General features: G+C 36.8%; 1 protein-coding gene across 1 annotated transcript in view; it reads left to right on the forward strand.

Moving 5' to 3' along the window:
- Positions 1–18,085, forward strand: part of POLK (DNA polymerase kappa) — a 39,731-nt gene that overhangs the window by 15,503 nt on the left and 6,143 nt on the right. The window contains exons 4-11 of the mRNA XM_082498070.1: positions 4,492–4,644; positions 5,005–5,136; positions 6,871–7,024; positions 11,226–11,441; positions 13,155–13,279; positions 13,463–13,629; positions 15,805–15,837; positions 17,606–17,702. Of these exons, the coding sequence (XP_082354196.1) occupies positions 4,492–4,644; positions 5,005–5,136; positions 6,871–7,024; positions 11,226–11,441; positions 13,155–13,279; positions 13,463–13,629; positions 15,805–15,837; positions 17,606–17,702 (1,077 nt within the window). The remainder of the gene's footprint in view (positions 1–4,491; positions 4,645–5,004; positions 5,137–6,870; positions 7,025–11,225; positions 11,442–13,154; positions 13,280–13,462; positions 13,630–15,804; positions 15,838–17,605; positions 17,703–18,085) is intronic.

An 18,085-nucleotide genomic window follows, 5' to 3' on the forward strand; every position in this document is an offset into this window, starting at 1 on the left:
CCTACACATGCACAGACAAATGGAAGAGCATCCACATCTATGAGGCTAATGTATATTTATCATAAACATATAAGTGGAGAGATGGATGAAAGAGAGGCTAACCTATAGTTAAAATTGCCCTTGCTTGAGTAAATACTCACGATGTATCGGCATTCCTCAATGGGCGATAATTGAGGCTTGAGAGGGCTGTCTCTCCCTGGCCTTTTAGTCCTTGAGGTGTTGCCTGAGTGGCATCCCAGCTTGGGGGAGATAATCGCCACAGCCTGCTGCAATCCAGAAGAGCTTGAAGGGTCTTTACTAGAATCGCTTCTTACAGGGTCCAAGATAATTGACTTGCATCAAGTACTTTTCACTGCAGTGCAGCTTGGACAGTGGAGTATTTCGGTACTTTCCATGGTTATGTGAGCTCAGGACTTGCTAGAACTTGTGGTCCTGGTACCCCCCCCCCCCCCACGTCCACGATCCATATGTTGTCAGGAGTAATTGATTATAGTTATTATCTTCAAATGGTAGGAGCCATGGCAACCAGACACACTATTGTGTTCTTGGTCTGTTGCTCTACACCTTTTCTTTCTTTCATGTTAGACCATTGTGTTAAGTTCTGGTCCAGTGCATTCTTATGTGGCCCAGACGGGGAGGACATCATGCCAAATACCAAGAGGTCCAAGGTGGGGGGAGGGAGACAGCACCAGTATACATACTGCATGAGAACTGTCTTTAGAGGGGGATAGCATGCACACTATTTTGCTCACTAATTTTAGATCTTTGCTGCTGTAAAAACATCTTGAAATCTTGGATTTTGGTTCCATCCTCTGTATGCAGATAAGCTCTGGTTCATGATTGTTGATGCCCTCATTTCTTCATTACAAGTTCTGTCGCTTTTAGTCTCTCCTCTCCTTTCTTTTAATTTATCCTATCCTGAATTTTCCTTTTCTTGCCCCACTTCCCCAGATTGCCATCAGTCCTCTTTAGAAAGCAGTCCTTGTCTATGCCCCCAGAGTCCCCACTAAAGTCCCCAGTCTCCTGGCCCAGCCAGTCTTTATCTGTCTGTGTCTGATATCTGAAATGCCTCCCCCTTTTTCTGTTGCTTACCTGAAGCTACTCTTCCCCAGGCCATTATCTCCACCTTTAACTTTGCAAGCCTTGTTTGTCCTATTTGGTTTTCTTAATATGTGCTGTGTATTGTTTAATCAGCTTGTCTGGGTCTTCAGATATGGATATAGTCAGCTCTCATTATCCTCTTCTTTATTGTTGTTGTCTATCGAGTTCTTTAGCACTTTATTTTAGTACTACCTTCTGATATACCATGAGAGAATTTGTCCTAAAATTAAGTGGAAGGTACTTCAGAATTACAAAGGTATCCCTGTATATACTTGGTATAAATGCTGCAAGTTCTCATCTGCAGATCAAGGCTTGTTGGTGGGATGGTGAGACGCTCACCACAGCTTCCTAAGCTGGCAGTTGATGTGAGTGCTGTAATGTAAAAACAAACAAATAAACAAACAAAATCTGCACTTACTGGATTTGCTGGACAATATCCTGGTTACATGGTGGAAACAGTAATATAAATAAAATGTAGAATCTGCAATGTGATGCTGTGTTTCTCATCACTAGAGTGTGTGTGTGCCAAGGAATTTGTGAGGGTATTTCTCATGTTTTTACAGTTTTCCTTAGAAGGTCTTCTTTGCAAAAGGGCACTTACCACCATTGTTTTTGGAAATATTGGAGATTAGAAAGTACTTGTAAATCTTCTCAAAACTGCCATTTCTGTGTACAAGTATTTCTTTGGGGTTTTGCTTGTTTGTTGTTTGTTGTTTTTTTTTTAAATAATCTTAAATGTGAAAGGTAGTTTGAAGTTTCCTAATGAATATCATTGTAATCTTTTAAGAGAAATTATATACTGTACAATATCATGTAATTCTTAATTTTTGAAAACTTGTCTGCAACAGAGTTAGATTGTCCTGCCAACCTAGAGTGGAATTGCTTGAAATTCAGCAGTAGTTGTTAATACTTCTACAAATATCCACCTGCTAATGTTTGCTGGTTTTATCCGTGTGGATTTTATCCCAAATGTTTATTCTGTATATAATTACTACTGTCTTTAAATAGTACCACTGTTTGTTAACTCTTCACCTTGTTAGATGCTTTTACAAATATAAAAGAGATTTTGAATAATGTTTCCTGTCTTACTTTGACAAAATGATTTAAGGTAGAAAACTTGATTTCGTGTCATGGGATAAGAAAAAAAGAGAGGTTACTCTTTAAGTTGTCTAAAAGTCACTATAAGCAAAATTAAACTTCCAATTACAATTTGTACTTTTTAGGTCTTTTTTTCATCTAGGTTAAAAATAATAACAAAAAACCTTAGGAGGTCTTTTTATCTTCAAAGGAAAATTGAAAGCAGCTTTTGAAAACTTGACAACCTGGCTTGTCTCTAAGTAACTATTCCATAACTTTCCATATCTTGCTACAGTAACATTTGTAGGTGTCCTGAATTCTCTCAGTATGTCTGGGTGTATTTTGTTTTGGCATATTACTTGTATCCGTTGCTTTTGCTGAAAAGTTATCTTTTCATATTTCTGATTAGTTTAATGTAATTTTATGTTAGATGATCATTAAGTATCATGTTAGAAATACGTTTAGGGAGAAAAAGCAAAAAGAAGTTTGTTATAAATGTGATAAATTGAAATACAGAAATTATGTAACTAGAGGAACAATTGACAGTATTAATTAATTAAGTAATTTGAATTTGAGAGTAACCTGAAAATTATCTGCAAAATATAGTTTATAATAAGGCTGCTTTTCATGATTATCGTGTGACATGAACCCTTGCGGAATTAGTAGTGTAATGCAAATAATATAAGTTCCCCCCCTTTTTTTTCTAATTCTTGTTTGAATGGCTTTCCCCTTGTGCTTTTGATTTGTCTAAACCAGTTTTCTCAGCCTCAGGGAGCATACTGTGCTCCCTCTGTATGAAATAGCCTTGTTTGAGGCCCCATTCTAGCCTTTCATCCCTCCAAGCAACTTGGTACAAAACAGAGAAAAGACTTTGTAAATCATTATTCAGCAATTTAGTTAGAACACTCATAGCCGCTTGCTTGGTTCAAGTGTCTTCAGCTCCAAATATGGTTTTTTTGGGTAACATTTTAATGTTTTTTAATAAGCAGCTCTGTCGAGGGGAAAAAGAGAGAAGTGGTCTTCAAGTAACAGTGCAAACTGCACATAAACATTCCTCTCCAGGACCATAAACACATTGCAGTCAATCCAGAGACATTTCTGTAGCGGTACCTTGATGTCATGAATGTGTTTGTGTGTCCTTGTGCTTGCAAGCAAAGCAAAAATTTGGTTCTTTTTCTCTACTTGCATTTCTTGAGCTCTATTATGCCAATATGTTGTTTGGGTTTTTTTTCTAGCAGTAGCAACCTTTTGTTGTGTAAATAGAGGTTAGTGTAGTCATTAGTGTGGTTAGATAATCATAGTTTGATAGTCATCTTAAATCAGGAGACCTTAAAAATTGCCTGTCAAATAATGTGCTCATGCTTTTTGGTGACACTCACAGTTCATATCTCATTCACAGTTGAAAGATCTTTCAGAAGCAAGCACGTGATCTGCAAGTGGTTTGGTAAAAGAATGCAAGCAAATTAAGCACAATTAAAGTATTTCATGGAGAGGTCTATGTGCTTGGCCTCTGCCTCACACTGCTGTGGAGCTGATGAAGCAAGAGTACTGCTCGCAGTCTACTAGTGGATACTACATCTTTAACTCTTGTAGTGAAATGCACTTTCTATGTATGGGCTTTTCTTTAAAAGTCACCTTACAGTTTTGCTAGCAGTACAAACTTACATGATACGGATTCCTGTAACAAATGTTGAGGAATTTTATGAAGGGATTAGCAGTAGCTTATCTAGCAATAAAAGAATCTGGTTGGTTGAGACCTTACTTCTGACAAGAGAAGATAGGTGGATTTGCCCTGCGAGCTGTTGGTGGTATATCAGAAGGTAGTACTAAAACAAAGCGCTAAAGATAGATGGATCTGCCCTGTGAGGCCAGTTCTCTGAAGTGTGATAGCTTAATTTAGGAGTGTTGGAAATTCTCTAATAGCATGTTTTCAGTTTTTTTAAATAACCTGTATCACAGTAGCTAAAGCTGCATATTCAATGGTCTTACAAAGTTTTGGTCTGAATCAGATGATGTATCTTTTCTTTTTTCCCACATAGGTGGGTTTTTGTTGTTTGTTGGGTCAGGGTTTTTTCATTGGGTTTGTGTTTGTTTTATTTTTGTACCATTTGCTGCACAAGTGCTCTCTCTGAGAGACAATTTAATCAGAAATGTGGTTGGGGTTTTTTTGTTGGTGCTGGTTTGGTGGCATTTGGGGTTGGTTGTTTTTTTTTTTTTAATTATATGCTAGATGCATTTGAGTTTTTAGGATCACCTGTACTGTTGCATTCTACCAGGTTAATAGTTTTTCAATTATTGGTTTATTCTGTTTAGGTGGACAAACTTGTGATAGAACTGGAACAGAGCCGTAACCTTAGCAGTACGATTGTACACATTGACATGGATGCCTTCTATGCAGCTGTGGAAATGAGAGACAATCCAGAGCTTAAGGAAAAGCCTATAGCAGTGGGATCAATGAGTATGTTGGTAAGGCCGAATGTCAATCTAATACAGAAATCAATTACATGAATCTAAAGCCTAATAAACCATACAATAATAACATAATGACACTGTTATATAGAGAATTTTTATAAGTGTGGGAAAAAATAACAAAAATAATAGAGGAAACATCTATTTGTAGACTAGACCATGTAAGCTGGATTTTATTTTTTAGTAAAAAGTGTACTGATGAAAGTTTAAAGGATGTAAACAGATTGAAAGGCGGGGTGGGAGGGGTGAAGGCATATAAGCTCTCAGCATTGTCTGCTTGAAGGTATGTGATTGGAACTTGATTATTTGACTCTAAACTTGATTACTGAACACTAAACTTTTTTAATCTCTCCTAAGTCTACGTCAAATTACCACGCTAGGAGATTTGGTGTACGTGCAGCCATGCCTGGATTTATTGCTAAAAAGCTATGTCCACATCTAACTATAGTACCATTAAACTTTGACAAATACAGCAAAGTGAGTAAAGAGGTAAGTCTGAAAGTGCTCTCTAACAAAAGGTCAGTGTACTTGGTTTTAGTCTCTATCAATGCATCAGTTCTACGTAATATGAAAAGTGGTGGTTTAAACATTAAACTCTTCAGTGATGTGGCTTTGAATATAAATTAAACAAAGCATTGGCGCTTTTGGGCAAGGAGACAAAAAAACATTGCATTGATCCATCTTGCCATTTTAATGAAGTCATTAGTGATGCTGATAGAGATTTTCAAAACTGTTTAGTCAGCTAGTGATACCACTTGAACCTTATTATTCTTAAAACTTCAAAACCATGGAGCATAATCTAATTACTAGGAAGCTGCAAGTACGTAGGAAACAAGGGGGTAATAATTTCATACCATGCATAATCATAATTTTGAATTATAATTACAGAGAGAGAAGCAAACAGCATTAGTGAGTTCTAAATGCAGATTTGGGTTTTTTTAAAAGAAGGAACTTGAAATAAAAAGCAAAAAATTAGGGAGAAAGAAATTACATGTTGCTTTAACAGAAGAAGTTTTGCTTAGTGGCAGCAGAAGTACTTAGGATACCAAGATCCAGTTTAAAAAAAAAAAAAAAACAAAAAAAAAACAAAACAAACAAACAAACAAACAAAAATGACAAAAACACAAACACAAACATTTCTTTTGTAGGTCTTAAACTAGTGTGTGGCTCAAGTCTCCTGACTTCAATAAAATTATGCCAAGGTTTATTTATTTATTTTCATAAGCAAGCTAATCACTAATTTTGATCTTATATGGTTTTTCTCACTTCTGTTGTAAAAAAGCATATATAAATATGAGTATTTCAGAATGGGTTTGAACTTGTTAAGGATCTTGGATTTCATAATATGTATTTCATTTGTCATTTGATGGGATAAAGTATTAAAGGTTCAGGCTGATTTGGTTTTTTTGTTATATTTTCCTCTTGGAATTTGGATTGAAAATACTTAAATTTATTTCATTTTGTCATTAAAAGTTGAGCAGTGAATCACATCTAATCAGATCCAGAAGAATGAAGTGTATGTGAACAGATGTGGTACCTAAGGATTTCTCCAAAACTGATAGAGAAAACAAGACACAGTCAAATCTTCCTCCTTGTTTTTTTTTTTTTTAAAAAAGAGAGGGTAAAAAAAAAAAAAAAAGAGGAGAAAAGGTAGAGATTTTATTTTGACCATTTAATTTATTATCTTGCCTTTTGGGAAGATGTACTTACCACTGAAGACTTTTCTAGTAAGTTTTGCCTGTGCAATTAGCCAATATTTTAGATCACTGGCTATAACTTTAATTTGAGTATAATTTAAAACTTGGGTGTTTTGAGTTTTTTTTTTAACCTTTGCATATGTGACGTCTGACGTAACAGTACATAGAAAGACGCATCAGCTCATATGCTTTGCTGAGTTTCCAGGTTCCCAGTTTTATTCAGGTGGTTACTGCAGTGTCTGTGAATGTAGTGCCTGTGGAGTCCTTATACACTGATCTTAATGACCTCTGCAGTAAAATACACTGCTCAAAATCTGTTTGGTTCTCAGTTATTATTGATATCTTGCTACTTGTGAGAAGCAGTACTATAATTTTCCAGTATCAATGAACAATTTGTTCTATAAATACCTTTAGTATTGATTAGTCAACTTGAAGTTCTGGAGTACATTTGTTCGCCTCATAATTGTGTGTCAAGATCAACTGTTATAGCAACAAGGCTTTAAACTTTCACTATGTGTTTATCAAGGTTAGAGAAATACTGACTGAATATGATCCCAATTTTATGCCTATGGGCCTAGATGAAGCCTACCTGAACATAACAGAGCACTTGGAGGAAAGACTGAACTGGCCCGAAGATAAGAGAAGATTCTTTTTTAACACAGAAAGAAGTACAGAAAAAGGTAAGCAAATTATTCTCTTTTCATGCGGTCACCTGACACTGAGGGGACAGATGGTTTCTTTTAGGGATCCTTGCCAGAATGATGATGGCACTAAATCATAGTTACAATTTAAAGCTTTATTTTCTTAAAGGGAAATTGTGATTAGTACAGCACAGAATTGATGATTAGAACAGCACAGGATTTCTACAAAGAGAATCAATGTAATGCAATCTATAAGTAGTGTAATACAGAATTTATAATACAGCTTATCATTTCTAGTGACCTGGACTTTCTGCAGATTGGGTCATCTTAATACATGGTTTGCTGTATCAATATAGCAATCATAATCTGGACTCGAAAATCATGTAAGCCACGAGCCACTCCCTCAGTCCTCGGAGGGAGCAGACGATGGTGAAGGCTTCCCTGGCCACTGGGGGTTCACATTCTCATTATATGGCAGCAGTTCTGGTCTGAGTCCTCTTAGGACTTGTAACTGCTTGGTTTTATAGACAGTGCTCTGCGTGCTGTGACGCTTGTCCCTGTTCTTTGGTGAGGTCATCAACACCATCAGGTTGGCCTGGGACCTTCAAGGCCAGCAAGGAAGGGAGTGATTGGCCTGGCACCCAGGAACCTGGAGGCCAGTAGGGAGGGGAAGCAGAAATCTGTTTGGTTTGTGTACTCGGTGCACAGGGCCTTCAGGGCCTGATGATGAGGAGAAAAGAAATGAACGTGTGACCCACTGGGTCCCAGAGAATGGCCGCTCACCTTATAAAATGGCATTAGTTACGCTAACTGCATTACCAGGGTGGGGAGCAGGAGGTACTGGTCACATATGCATATAATTTATAAGCTTCAGATAACTTATAACATGTAAGTTATATGCTATAACTTCAGATAATTTATAACATATAAGCTTCAGGTAAGCTGCACCCATTGAAAGTGTAGATACTTAAGTCCTTGCATAATTTGTCTTCCCATATATGGTCTACCTCTGATTTCTAAGTTTATGGGTTAACTTCCTCTACTACGCACCTGTGCATAAAAGGTATGCTGTTAATGACATGGACTTGGAGCACTTTATTTTTTTGTAACTTGAGTAAAATGTGTGAAAAGCGGTACTATGTTTACTAAACCAAATTGCGTGGTTTAGGTGTCTATTTTTCCTTGCAAATAAGTAGTAATAATCTTATGACTTAAGGAGGTGTATAATAAATAAACTTACAGTTCTAAACATTATTTGTATTTTGCAAAGGTGTTTCCTAAAATACTGTAGTGCGTCCTGTGCATCAGAAACATGAGAAATTGTTTGCAAAGACAGCATGCATAAGCTCTAGTTACATGATTATTTTACAAGACTAAAAAATTATAAAGTCATGAACACTGCAGGTGTTACAGTAATGCTTAAGATATGACTGGATTTCACTTGGCTGTAGAAGATGGAGTTGGAACCTCATCCACAACTGTATACCCAATTGGGAATAATAAAAAAGGGAGAGTCATACAAATGGTTGATTGATGCACAAACCAGAACATTTATATTATCAGTATTCGAAAACAGCCACTAAGAGAATAATCAAGGATACACTACTACTGGAAAGCATTAATGGAATGGAAAGAAACAAACTGGCATAGTCTTTATGAAATAAATATCACTGATATGTGCCTCTTCATACTTCTGTGACATCTTTGTTCTTCAGAAACACAAACAAGCACTCAGAATGTGAAACCATAACAGTAAGGTTTGTAGAGTCAGACAAAGGGCTGCTGACATTACTTGTTCTACTGTGACTGCAGTTGAAAACAAGAAACTTGCCAGTCTCATGGTTCTATAACCAAATATTCCAGAACCCTAATTTTCTTTGCAGAATATTGAAAAAAATTATACAAAATAGTTTTATTTTCACAAAAAAAAGGGAGCATCTAGCCTTCAGTTTCATATGAAACAAAAATAATGCCGAAATTTTGATGTTTTTCTGCTGCTACAGCAACAAGCCGTTAAACCTTGTTGCTTTTCTGGAAGTTAGGTCCAGTCTCCTAGCCAATTCTTCCAATCTTAGCCAAGATCAAATTGTATTAAGAACAAAACAGTTATGACTCTCCTGTCTTCAAACAAAAAACCAATGCAATTGCTTTGGCTAAATAATTATATATTTTTTTCCAAACAGAAAAAATGAAACTGCTAATGCACTCTCTTCAGCCACTACAGAAAATATTCATAAAGTATGTGATAGAATCATAGAATTGTTTAGGTTGGATACAGCCTTTAAGATCATCAAGTCCAACTGTTAACCTAGCACTGCCAAGTCCACCACTAAGCCACGTCTATAAACACCTCATCTATGCATCTTTTCAATACCTCCAGGGGTGGTGACTCAGCCCCTTCCCTGGGCAGCCTCTTCCAATGCTTGACAACCCATTCGGTGAAGACATTTTTCCTAATAGCCAATCTAAACCTCCCCTGCTGCAACTTGAGGCCGTTTCCTCTTGTCCTACTGCTTGTTATTTGGCAAAAGAGATCAACCCCCTACCTCGCTACAACGTCCTTCTAGGTAGTTATAGATAACGATAAGGTTTCCCCTCTGCCTCCTTTTCTCCAGGCTAAACAACCCCTGTTCCCTCAGCCGCTCTTCATAAGACCTGTGCTCGAGATCCTTGACCAGCTTTGTTGCTCTTCTTTGGACATGCTCCAGAATCTCAGTGTCTTTCTTGTAGTGAGGGGCCCAAAACTGAACGCAGTATTTGAGGTGTGGCCTCACTAGTGCTGAGTACGGGGGGACAATCACTTCCCTAGTCCTGCTGGCCACACTATTTCTGATACAAGCCAGGATGCTATTGGCCTTCTTGGCCACCTGGGTATGCTGCTGGCTCATATTCATATGGCTGTCAACCAACACTGCCAGCTCCTTTTCCACCAGGCAGCTTTCCAGCCTCTCTTCCCCAAGCCTCTGGTGCTGCGTGGGGTTGTTGTGACTCAAGTGCAGGACCTGGCACTTGGCCTTGTTGAACCTCATACCATTGGCCTCAGCCATTGATCCAGCCTGTCTGGGTCCCTCTGTAGAGCCTTCCTACCCTCAAGCAGATCAACACTCCCATCCAACTTGGTGTCGTCTGCAAACTTACTGAGGGTGCACTCGATCCCCTTGTCCAGATCATTGATAAAGACATTAAACAGAGCTGGCCCCAATACTGAGACCTGGGGAACACCACTTGTGATTGCCCGCCAACTGGATTTAACTCCCTTCAAAACTCTCTGGGACTGGCCATCCAGCTGTTTTTTCACCCAGCAAAGAGAACACCTGTAGCAGCCATGTGCAGCCGGTTTCTCCAGGAGAATGCTGTGGGAAATGTTGTCAAAGGCTTTGCTAAAGCCTAGGTAGACAATGTCCCCAGCCTTTCCCTCATCCACTAAGCTGGTTACCTCACCATAGAAGGAGATCAGGTTACTCAAGCAAGATCTGCCTTTCATAAACCCAGGCTGACTGGGCTAGATCACCTGGTTGTTATGTACATGCCATGTGCTGGCACTCAACTCTCTATAACCCTCCCTGGCACTGAGGTCAGACTTCAGGCCTGTAGTTCCCTGGATCTTCCTTCTGGCCCTTCTTGTAGATGGGTGTCATATCTGCTAACCTCCAGTCAACAAGGACCTCCCTGGTTAGCCAGGACTGTTGATAAATGATGGAAAGTGGCTTGGTGAGCACTTCTGCCAGCTCCCTCAGTACTCTTGGCAGGATCCCATCCAGCCCCATAGGCTTGCGTGTGTCTAAGTGTAGCAGGTCCCTAACCATTTCCCCTTGGATGACGGGGGCTTCATTCTGTTCCCTGTCTTCAAGCTCAGGGGGCTGGGTACCCTGAGAACAACTGGTCTTACTATTAAAGACCGAGGTGAAGAAGACCTTAAGTACTTCAGCCTTTTCCTCAGCCTTCATCACTGTATTTCCCCCTGCATCCAATAAAGGATGATGACTGTCCTTAGCCCTCCTTTTGTTGCTAATGTATTTATAGAAACATTTTTATTATCTTTTATAGCAGTAGCCAAATTAAGTTCTAGTTGGGCTTTGTGCCTTCTAATTTTCTCACTGCATAACCTCACAACATCCTTGTAGTCCTCTTGACTTGCCTGCCCCTTCTTCCAAAGGCCATAAACTCTTTTTTCCCTTGAAATGCATCCATATATGTTATATATGGATGGATTAATTGTTTGTGTTTCTATCTAATGTAGATAAAGATGATATCAATATGTCTGCCAAATTTAATGAAGATGGTTACTCTTCTTCGCCGGTACTGTTTGAAGACAGCACACCTCTGATGGATGACCACCCTGAACAAAGAGATCAATCAGTAGAAAATTCGGTCATCTTTGGAACTTCTGCAGAGGAAGCTGTGAAGGAAATTCGCTTTAGGATTGAGCAGAAAACTCAACTGACTGCTAGTGCAGGTATTCAGACACATGAATAACAGTAATGCTTTGTATTTACACAAAGTCTTCTACTCTAGTCTCGGAGGTCATTAATCTAGAAATTAGCATTGCCACAGTATTCTTATACTGCAAAGAAATTTGCTGTCTTTGCAAGTCTGCAAAGACTGTGACTTGCAAGCGTTTCAAGAGATGTTATGGCTATCAAAGCCACTCCTGGTTTTTGGTTTTTAATCATAGAAACAGTTATATCATCTTTTTGCTTGTTTCTCTGAAATATAAGTAATGTGGAAGAATGATCGGTGCACTCAGGAGCTAATCTTAGCACTGGTGATTATTGTTTCAGTGCTTCATGTAAATTGTTTTTGTAAGCCAGTGGTCATAGTGAAATCTGTCACTGGTTGCTAAATTGCTGTTAGTTTGAATAGCAGATCCATATTGTTAAGTATTTCTAACAGTTCTCCACACTGTTCCTTGCTTAAGGCAATGTCAAAATTCATTAACAATTAGTTCTCAGAGAAGTAAATATTTGTTGAAGTTAATAAACTATTCACTAGCTTTTTAATATTTACCATTCAAATTTTATGTCTTTTGACTTCAGGCAATCTACCTGTAAGTCTCAATTGTTTCGATAATACTCTGGATTAGGTCACTAAAATAGTGTATGTCCCTAGCCCACTTAGTTTGGATGCTAGCCGAACTGCTTTGTGAGCTAGGTCAGTGAGGCATCAAAGAGTGCTGAGCTTTATGGAGAACATGTAGAAGGCCAAGAAAATGTTGAATGTAAGCAAATATAAAGGAACAGGTAGTAGGAAGAAGCAGGACAGGATAAGACCCACCTCCCATGTGTGTTATCTCATGAGTGGTAGCAAGATAATTTTTCTGTACCAAAATTTTGTCTTTCTGAGTATAAGTTAGTGTTTAGAAAATAGACATAGCTTTTATAAGTGCATCAGGGGTTTTAAGTCCAAAAATGAAAAAGTTAAAAGACTAACTGAAAAAATACTGATAATCAGTAATAAATAGAATTACTTGTACCTTCTTAAATAATTTTATCAGCGAGCAAATCAAAATTTAGGCCACTAGGGCTGTAGTGCAGAATAATTCTATTTTTCTTGCTAAACTAATTTCAGGGTTCATTTGTAGAAAAAGATACTTTGATAGAAAAGAGCAATGCCTCATCCATACCAGTGTCAGTAAAATATATATATTTCGGAAAGACTACATAGCAGTGGTAGCTCATAAAAGACTTTAATTTGGTAAATTTTGTTGAAATTAATTCTTTTCGCTGAAATATCAGGAAGAAATATCTGCTTCTTGTTAAGAGTTAATTATAACTGCCATTGTAACTGTTTCCTTTTATCTTACCATAATCGTCATCATAAATCATTCAATCATGTAACTGATACTATTTTTAAACACTGATATTTAACCTCTCATGACTGGTTAGTGCATGGTGTGTTACCCTGGCTATCTTAAAATAGTAAGTACACTTTATCTGGTGCATCAGTTGTATTTAATCCACCACAAGTATTTATGTTCTTACATGTCTATTACAAATTTTTTTTTGTAGAATTGTAACAAATCTGGTTACGGGTTATAGTGATTCTTTTGCTTATGTTTAGTTTTTGCCAAATGTGCAGGCTACTCTTGTGCTTTTAAATATTGAACAGTTGAAATTACACGTTGTCTTTTATTTTTTAAAAATAGGGGGTTTGTTTGTTTGTTTTTAAGGAATAGCACCGAATACAATGTTAGCAAAAATGTGCAGTGATCGTAATAAACCTAACGGGCAATGCAGAATTGCTCCTGAGAGACAAGCAGTACTAGACTTCATAAAAGATTTGCCCATTAGAAAGGTAAGAGATACCATGATATTAACTATACAATCATGTATGTTCCTTATGTTCTAAAAGCAAGATTTCTACTGAAGAAATGTACTTTTCTAGGTAGTCTGCCCAGTTTTGTTTGATTTAAATTGTTCTTGGTATTGGATTTACAAATGGAGAGTTTCCATCATAATGATACTTACTCTTTTTCAGGTGCCAGGTATAGGAAAAGTAACAGAGAAGATGTTAAAAGCCCTTGGAATTGTGACTTGCTCAGAACTTTACCAGCAGAGGGCACTGCTTTCACTTCTTTTTTCCGAAGCATCTTGGCGTAATTTTGTGGATATTTCCCTTGGTTTGGGTTCAACACACTTGGAAAAGTATGGTTTGGGTTTTTTTCTCGGGCATTTACATTTTTCTAAACTTCTTGTGTATCTCGCATACTGTACATTTTAAGACATGTTTTATTGACAAACAGATATTGTGAAAATTTGACCTGTTTAATGTATTTTAAAAGATCTCTGATACCTGTTACTGTTAGATTTGTGGCTAAGATACACACAACAACCAAACATTCAAAAGCAAAAGTTTGTACAGCCATATGTCTAATATATGAAATACAGAAAGTCTGTCAGAGAAGCTGTGCATGAGTGTATATCAAGAAATCAAGTCGGTATCATTTAGGGTGACCTCATAATTACTAAAATAACTTAAGAGAAATGAGTTGTCCTAAGCAGAGGTGTTCAGTCCTGTTTCTGCTATAAAAACAATGTACTTTTATTGGTTTTTATTATTATCTACTTGTTATGAAAATTGCATTGGTGTCTGATCTTCGCTGGTGGTAAATTGTCATATTTCTAATGAAAGTAACTGGAGTTTCTGTGTCTCCTATCATTTTTATGTACATATTTGTAATATCAACTTGTGAATTTGCTGGAAGAGATGAAGATTTTCATATCCTTTGTATCTATTCCTTTAAGGTTCATACTACTTTAATGGCTTTTAAGTCTCCTGTTTGGGAGGGGAGAAATAAGTTTTACTAGTAAATACATCTTTTCAATAATACATGTCAATTCTAAGCCCATCCTGGATACAAATATGGAAAACTTGTTCTTAAAAAAACTCCACATTTTGCTGTTTGTGTAACCAAGAGTCTTAATTTAGGGTTGGGTCCTTTCTTTTAAATATTCCTTCATTGAATATCCTTCTATCCTTCCCAAAGTACTGAAATTCTATTTAAAAACAGATTGACAATTATTTGGTTTCATTAGGAGTTCCAAAGTGTTTTATGTACTCTGAAAGCCCTATTCTGTATTATTTCTGTTACTTCTCTGATAGTAATAGATCTTATATTTTTTCCATTTGACTACAAAATAATGTATACAGTTAGCAATTTGTAGTCCACTAATGCGCTAGCACAAATCTTTGTGGGTTTTTTTCTTTTCAGAAGTGTATTGACTTGAAGTAGGATTGACTTTGTAAAGGTGACGATAAAATATAAAATGTGGTTTTCCAAACATTTCTTTGTCTTAAGAAAACGCAACATGAAATGGTCCTTTAATAGTTGGTGCGCACTCTCCCCTTATTCACCTTGTTTAGGTGTTGTACAGCCTAGGAAACCACCCAGCACGTGTAAAAAAAAAAAAAAAAAAACCAACAAAAAAAACCCAAACAAAACCAAAAACAAACAAACAAACAAACAAAAACCAAACCAAAAAACAACAGTAAAACGTTTCAAAAGCCATGATTATCATTGTGAAGGGGAACACAATTTTAATGCTGTTGTCTAATAAATTTATTTCTTGGCTTTGTTTTTAGTAGCACCAATTTGATTTCAATTATTTTAGTATGGAGAAAGCATGCTCTTAACATACCGACACCTGAGTCCTTCAGTAAATGGTTCATCTTGTGGTCTTTGTCTTTGACCACCTTCTTCTGAGGGTACCAAATTTGTTATTTCCAGCACTTACAAACAGAAGAAGGACCTAAAAAGAAAACACTCTGAGGACCATCCTAGATACAGAAGAGTCGTTAAAGGATGCTCAGTTAGAACCATGGAAAAACAAACAAACCAACAGAAGAAAAAGCCTTAACATAGGCAATAATTTAGAGACAAAGCAAATTAATTCCTCAGATAAACAAATATTCAAATATACATAGTATATTCAGGGGTTTAATAACAGTGCTTTGCAGTTATAGTGAGGTGAGACACCATAGGATTTTAGTCAGTTTTGTTTTTAAATAAGAATCCTTCCAATATGAGAGGGGAGTTTTGTTGTTTTTTTTTTCTTGTTGTTTTGTTTTTTTAACAAACCACTTCTTTTTATTGGTGTCTGTGGCTGATTTATGTCTTTACTTCATCTTCAGTAATTTAAGTTGTCCATTTTGCACTCACTTAAACTTGGTGTACAAGATTTGTAGAAAAAGCTAACATACAGATTTTATAGAAGAGACTGCTGCTAGTTACTGAAGCATGATTGATTGTCTCGGAGTTTACTGAAATGATAACAGTTCTGGGTAAAGTGAGTGTAATAGTTTTTTTTTTCTTTTTAAAGGGATGGAGAAAGAAAAAGTATGAGCACTGAAAGGTATGCCTCTAATATTAAAAAAAACCCCTACATTAATCACTAAACCTACTTAATACCAAATAGTGTATACATTTCTTAGTCACATAATTTCATTGTGTATTTATGGGTTAAAAACCCGCATATAGAAGCAGCTCACTAAATTGGATCCAAGCTTTTATTTATTTTTTTTTTCCTCGGCTTCAGAATACTATGGAGGTATTTCTGTCAGTTTGTGTGTTCTCTTTTCTCATCATCTGATTCTCCTAATGCCTTTAATGCATCAAAGTGGCCTTTAAGCCATAATATAGGGTGGAAATATATAACGGCTTGAAATTTTTTATATGTTCCAGTTTAAGGTCAATATCAGTCTAGCAGCCTGAAGTCACATGCATGGCAAGTATAGCATGAGGTGGACTTGCAAAGCTGACAGTAATTTTGCATGATTAACTAAAATTGGTTACGTTTCCTAACTTTTAAAGTTTTTACCAGTGTACAGTTCCTTAAGGTGCTGGTGTATTTAATTTCCAGAAGTTCATTTTTAAAAAGGAAATACTGCAAGGAGAGTCTATAGAGCATCGTAATAATTATCCCCACCCTCATGTGTTGTCTCTTCTTAGAAAAGAAGATAAGAAATGATTTTTACTCCTGTTAAGACTTAATAGTTGTGGGCAGCTTAAGTAAGCTCTTGGTATCACCAGAGCTAAGAAATTTATGGCTGTATTCTTGTGCTGGTTTGCAGGCAGACAGATAATGTAGGTAGCCTGTTGTACCTTCCTGCTTTTCTGTCTTCCTTCTTTTTTGCCTAAGGGAAATGGTTTTAGACCAGAGATGTCAATGGGCTGCTGAGGTCATGAAATTAGTTTATATGGGAGGAAAAGATGGTCCTGAAATAGCATTCTCTCTTCCTGCCCCTTCCAAACTTAGGACTTTTACAGCTTCCCAATTATTGCAGCATTGCAATGCTGTAAATTATTGCAGCAGTGCCAGGATAAGATTAATTACTCCTAGGATAATGGCATGGGATTCACAGTAAAATATTCATCCTATTTGGCACCATGCAAACATTCTTATAGCAATGTGAATCATAATAGAAATAGAGGATGACTTTTCAATATGATTGGGTAAACCTGAATATAACTTAAGAGTTGTGAAATCCAGTGTAGCTGTAGGGACTTTATATTAGTAAATGTAAAGCCTGGCATGAAACAATGGATCTGTGAAACCTTCCCAAAAGCGTCTGGCAGCTTTAACTTTTGCTTCCCACTTCTCTTAAAACCACTACTAACTGAAGGTTGCCTTTCCTCTCATGTTATTACTAAAAGGCAGATGCACAACAAAAAAATAATACTGTAATTCCCCTGCTCTACCAAAGGCAGTTAGCAACATTTTGGGCAGAAAGGTAGCTTTTCCTGCTCTGAGGCTAGACATAATTATCCTAGCTGGCATCTTTTTCTTAGCATCTGCATTATTTATTTCTGATATTTGGCTCTAATGTTGACTTTCTAATCTTTTCTTTCTTCTCATGTTACACAGCACAGTACAAAGGAGATTAAATACAAATAACTTGGCTGCCTCCATGAATTCAGTTGGTGTTAGTATTCTCTCCTGCAACTATTCAAGCATTAATGACTTTAGATCTGATGCATTTTCAAACAGTGCATGAAAAATTGAAAGTCAAATTATTTCATTATTTGAGGGGCTTTGCAAACTGTACAAAAATACTTTTAGATGGCAGCCACTGAATAAATTTTAGGATTCATACTGAAAAAAAATACTATCTTTATCTTAGAACATTCAGTGAAATAAACAAGGCAGAAGACCAGTACAGCTTGTGTCGAGAACTCTGCAGAGACCTTGCTCAAGACCTACAAAAAGAGGGACTTAAGGTATTTATATTATTCTCTGTTTACTTGGAAAAAGACAACACTTTTGACTCAAACTTATTAAATTCAGCATTAGCGTGAATACTTTCAGTAGTATCATACCATGCAATCTATCTTAAGAAGTCTCCAATCTTTAATTGCAGTTGTGTAGAATGATTTAGATAGCATTTTGATAATGTTCAGGTAGCTTCCTAATAATATGCATGGAAAAAATTAAACTAATTGACCAAGTTATTTAGCATAAATGATTTTATGCTAAAAGCAATGTTTATAAACAAATAATAGAGCTGATTGTCTATGAGCTGTGCTTTGGTAAATTTTGTACTACTGATGTATTTAAAACACTGTGTTTCTCTTCCATATTCATATAGATTCCAGTCAATAGC

The sequence above is a fragment of the Vanellus vanellus genome, assembly GCF_965231255.1.
Source record: "Vanellus vanellus genome assembly, chromosome: Z".
Classification (NCBI taxonomy): domain Eukaryota; kingdom Metazoa; phylum Chordata; class Aves; order Charadriiformes; family Charadriidae; genus Vanellus; species Vanellus vanellus.